Source organism: Nanorana parkeri, unplaced genomic scaffold, assembly GCF_000935625.1.
Source record: "Nanorana parkeri isolate BGI_ZX_2015 unplaced genomic scaffold, ASM93562v1 scaffold2449, whole genome shotgun sequence".
Taxonomy (NCBI): Eukaryota; Metazoa; Chordata; class Amphibia; order Anura; family Dicroglossidae; genus Nanorana; species Nanorana parkeri.
In genome coordinates this window covers 87,613-92,697 of record NW_017308717.1, presented here as the reverse complement: position 1 = coordinate 92,697, position 5,085 = coordinate 87,613, and the positions used below count along the sequence as shown (strand labels likewise).

General features: G+C 50.4%; 1 protein-coding gene across 1 annotated transcript in view; it reads left to right on the top strand.

The window, feature by feature from the left end:
- Nucleotides 1-4,800, top strand: part of LOC108801700 (rab proteins geranylgeranyltransferase component A 1-like) — a 48,063-nt gene extending 43,263 nt beyond the window's left edge. Inside the window, exons 6-7 of the mRNA XM_018573604.1 lie at nucleotides 1,015-1,175; nucleotides 4,412-4,800. Coding sequence (XP_018429106.1) covers nucleotides 1,015-1,175; nucleotides 4,412-4,594 — 344 coding nt within the window. The 3' untranslated portion in view covers nucleotides 4,595-4,800. The remainder of the gene's footprint in view (nucleotides 1-1,014; nucleotides 1,176-4,411) is intronic.
- The last annotated feature ends 285 nt before the right edge of the window (nucleotides 4,801-5,085 follow it).

Below are 5,085 nucleotides of genomic sequence, written 5' to 3'. Positions count from 1 at the left end.
AAGCATGAGGAGGTGGCGGGATCACTTCATGTACAGCAGCAGCAGCGAGTCCTCCGTAACGCGCTCACCTCTCATCTGGTTAGCGGAATCCATTATCCCTCTGCGACAATCTCATCATGTTTATTACCGATGTGTGACATTTGTCTTAATGACATCCCTGACATTTCCACCTGACACGTCCCCCCGCGCCCCTTATATCACCGCAGTAATCATCTCTCTGCTGTGCGAGCGCTGCCAGGAAATAAATGTATATACATCCGTGTACCCTCGCTGTCATCGTATGTACGCCGCCCGCATTTTCCATACCGCCAATCAAATTTACCCGCCATGGTGATCAGATGTGAATTCAGTTTATCCGCATCTTGTAAATTATAAGGATTGTAGAGGTCACCCCCGGCATCATTCATCACAACGGGGGAAGGGCCTCGCTGTGCCCGGAGTCCTGGATTCACTTCCCAGCTCATGGTACGTTTTGCATTGTGTGTGTCTATGTGCTTCCTCCCAGTGCAACATAGACTAATATCATACACTCTGTATACAGCGCCATGGAATATGTCAGCGCTATATATATGTATAATAATAGGAGGGGGGGACATTAGAGTGTAAGTCTATAGACATGTATAATAATGTGTGACTGTGGTGGGAGGGGATTAGAGTGCAAGCTCTTCTGGTGCAGAGACTGATGTGACTGACTTAATGTTCTCTGTACAGCCCTGCGGTATACCTCAGAGCTATATACATGTATAATAATCATGGGTAACTGTGCTGGGCACATTAGAGTGTAAGCTCCTCTGGTGCAGAGATTGACGTGACTGGCTCATTGTTCTATGTACAGCGCTGTGGTATGTCAGAGCAAAGAACTCGCATAGAAAGCCTCTTCTGCTGAAGTTGGGGCATTTATGGGGATCCTTGGAGGTGCTGAGACTGGCACTGTTCTCTGTGCGACATTCATCTCCCATCAAAGTATATTTGTATGATTTTGTACATTAATGGCGGTTCCTCTTGTGTTTCCAGATCCTGAGGGCACGGAGAGGCCACGGGTCCTCTGGCTGATGTACTTTAATATGAGAGACTCATCCGCAGTAGAGCGCCAGTCATATGTTGGGCTTCCCTCTAATGTGCTTGTCTGCAGCGGGCCGGACCCGTGCTTTGGATATGACCACGCATGCCAGCAGGTGAGCAAATCGGTTATGGGCTCCTTGTCATGGACGTCTTCCTGAAGTGTTGTTATGGGTTGAATGCCCCCCCCATATTGGTTGGAGCCTCCATGATATGTCTCTAGACTCCTAACCATTGAGATCTGTCATAATTATTCTGGGCTACGCATTCCCTGTGGTGTCCTCATTCACCATATGTATTAAAGTGGCCACCTTAGGCCCGTGGCCTGTATACCCTATAATGCAGTATATATAGAACTGTGTGCTATACTTGTCATCATACTAAAGGTCCTCTGCTCCTGAACTTCCAGCGCCTTGAAGGTTTCGCCCTTCTACAAGGATATGCAGTTATAGGCAGAGCCTGCTGGACTGATCTCAGTGGAGGGATCCCCCAGCTCTGTGTGAGATGTGAAGATGCAGCAATTCATCCGCAGGAGACACCAGGAAGGACATTTGCCTTCCCTCCACCTACCGGTCTAGGGTAACAAGAGTGCTGAAACACTTTATTGTCCTAGCAAATACCTGTGCCAGCCTTCAGATCGACCTGTGTGTCCCTATGGAGCCTCATGAGTCCACAACCCAGGCAGTACATGAGGGCCCAACTTCTGCTCATATCAAGTGTACCCCCATCCCTTCCTGTGCCAAGCCCCACCACCCGTCAGTCAACTGTCAAATGCCAAATGTTTAGTAGGAATTATATAGGAAGAGAAATCACCAGCACTCAGTAGAATAATCCAACATGTCCATTTATTGGACATAGACGTCACACAATCACAACAGCCAACGTTTCGAGACCACACAGGGTCCCTTCATCAGGGCATAAAGAGTGACCAAGCTCACACCAAGGTCACTCTTTATGCCTTGATGAAGAGACCCTGTGTGGTCTCGAAACGTTGGCTCTTGTGATGCCCTTGACTTAGGCACAGTTCTGAATATAGTAGTCCCAGGTGTGAGCAGGCAATGTGGGTTCCCCTTAAGGCACATGTGTCAAACTCAAGGCCCAGGGGCCCGAATCCAGCCCACCAGGCCATTTCCTAGACTTCTACTTTCAGATCTAGGTGTTAAGTTGTTACTGAAACCAGTGATAATCGAATGCAGAGACAAAGAGAAAGATTAGATACATTTATATCGTCTTACAGATACCTTTTGAGGGCAACCATAATATTGATGGGGCCCACGACTAAATTGATTTTGACACCCCTACCTTAGGTCATGGAATCTAAGGACAATCCAATGTTCCACAAGGCACCCCTTCAAGGGGGTTTGTATTTAGCATTGTGCTGCCCCCAGGTTGCAACCCCTAGGTTCTCCGTGATTTAATGTGAGGAGACTAACCCCCAGTTACAGGGATTAGGCGCACAGGAGCGTACTAGTGGTAGCAATGTAGACAGGAACCGGATAGCAGAGAGGCAGGATAGTGGAGCACAATGGGGCAGGCTGATACACAAGTCTAGAGTATCCCGGCGGTACAGAAGACCAGACTGGACGGCAGAACTGCAGAGCATACCGGAGCAGTCTGGAATGCAGCTGAGGTGAAGGAGAACCAGCATTTGGACCAGGGGTCAGGGCAGATGACAGACGTGTAAATCCATACAGGTAGCAGAAGCCGGTATACAGGAAGTCAGTCCGAGGAAGAAATACTGCAAACAAGCCTACGGGGAGAGTTACTGAAGTAGGCCAAAATGTTGCTCAGGTGCCGGACCTCAAGACGCGGGTCCTTTAAATAGACACAGCCCCTTTAATGGTGGTGCACCTATGAGGTCTTCGACCAGAGACAGGGCATGGCTGCAACGCCTCAGGAGGGTCCCAGAAGCATTGCCAGCCATGAAGCAGAGGGAGCCTGGCAGCACAGGAGTGAGGAAGGAAAATGATGACTAGGGCCCCTGTACAGCCTGGGCCTAGGAACTGATGGGCTCTACAAGGAATGATCGGAGGACTAACGCAGGTTCTTACCTCCAGGCTGGATCACTAGTTCAGAGGTTTAAAGGGAGTCCATTCATGGCAAAGTAACCAGATGTTTTGTCCGAAGAACCTTCCTCTTACTGTTACCTTCATTGGGCTCCCCCATCGCTCTGCTGCTTGTTTGGAACTCTTCCAAAATCCGGAGCTTCTGGGTATGGGGGAAGTATGTGACCTCCTCCCATGATGCTCAGTGCTCAGGCCTGTGGTGGCCGATGGTCTGGCCTAAATGCAAAATATTTTAGAAACAACACAAAGACACTAGCCACCAGATCAGACAAGACCTTAATCTTCATGGAACCCCCACATGTGTATTCCGGCTGTCGGTGGAGACTCGGCGAAGGATGACATTTCTTGCCAAAAGCTGCCAAAAGCTGCTCTCACTTACAGGCTGGCCGATCCTGACGCTCTGCCACGCACAGAGCCGCTGTCATCCTGAAACTGACAGGATGACAGCGGCTCTGATCTCCTCCCCGCTCGGCCATCCTGACAGCTGCGGCGCGGCTTCTCTCCCCCTCACCGCTCCGCCATCCTGACAGCAGGCAGTGCTCCCTCCTGCGCTCCCCGGGGGGGAGCGGATGAGGGAGCGCTGTCATGTCGGTGAGGACGAGAGACCGAGGACGAGCTGCGTCGGCCGCCTGGCGCCTTTGTTGCCATGGCGCCCTGTACAGCTCGTACACCCCTAAGGCCGGCCCTGACGGCGGCACATTTCTCTTCACAGCCGCCAGTGACAGCCAGCAGCGTGAGATGCCATAGCGACCCAGGGCATCAGGAATGTCCTGGCCGGGCCCCCCTGTGCCCCGGGCACCATAGCGGCCGCCTGGGTCCCTATGGTGATTGTTACGCCACTGATGCCAGCTGTACACATGCTGCCATATATATGCCTACAGATGGCAGGAGGGGGTTAGAGAGGAAGAGGAAGGAAACTGGTAACCAAATATTCCAGTTAGTGTTCACATGCTTTAATTCTGTCACCAGATGAGTCCTTAACCCTGTGTAAGCCCAGACCCAGAGCTTCCATATGGATAGCACTCCAGTAGAGGGACGGAATGGTGGGTAATACAAGAGAACCTGTCCCTTCTCGCTGGACGAGCTAAAGTGACACTTTCCCAGCAACCGCCAAGTCACATATCAGTTGAGGGAAGTATATGAGAAATGTTGCCTGAAAATGAGAACTTCGAGGGGTGGTCCATCTTTCTCTCAGCATCTTATATGTTTCAGAACTGAGCCGTGTGTCGTGTTCTTTGTCAGCTTGTTTCACGTTTCATATTGGGACGGCATGTTTGTGTTTTCAGGCGGAGAACATTTTCACCACAATGTATCCATCGGAAGAATTCTGTCCTCCGGCGCCAAACCCAGAAGATATAATTTACGATGGAGAAGGGTGTCAGCCGGACACATCGGAAACGAGAGAGGCTGATGAGTGCAAGGAAGAGACGCCATCTGAAAATGTAACGGAGGAGCCGACAACCGAATGACTCCACTTTGGCTGGATTCCAACCATTCTCACATGTCATAGTGGTGTGCGCTCCGGCGGCTCCTGATACTCTGCATATCTGGCTGAGCTGTGCGTCACCAGATGTGTCGCTGCGCAACGCCGCGTCTGTTTACCTGCAAGTCTGGCTTAAATTATTCTCCTGTGTGTATGGCTGCAATCGCAATAAATCTGTTTTCATATCTCGTCATTAAATCCGCCTCAAATTACTCCTCAGCATAACAAAGGTAAACCGACATTAAGAATATCCGCCAGTGTGCAGAGCAAGGGAGGTGCCACTGTGCTTGTAACATGGAACATGACATTGGGGGTACAATGAAGGGGGGCTCATATCAGATGATTGTAATAGAGGGGAAAATGAATACAACTCTAGGCTGCATCACTGGAGGGATCCCCAGCAGGAGGAAGGAGGTCCTGATCCCTCTATATAAATCTTTATTATCACTAGAGGGATCTCCAGCAGGAGGAAGGAGG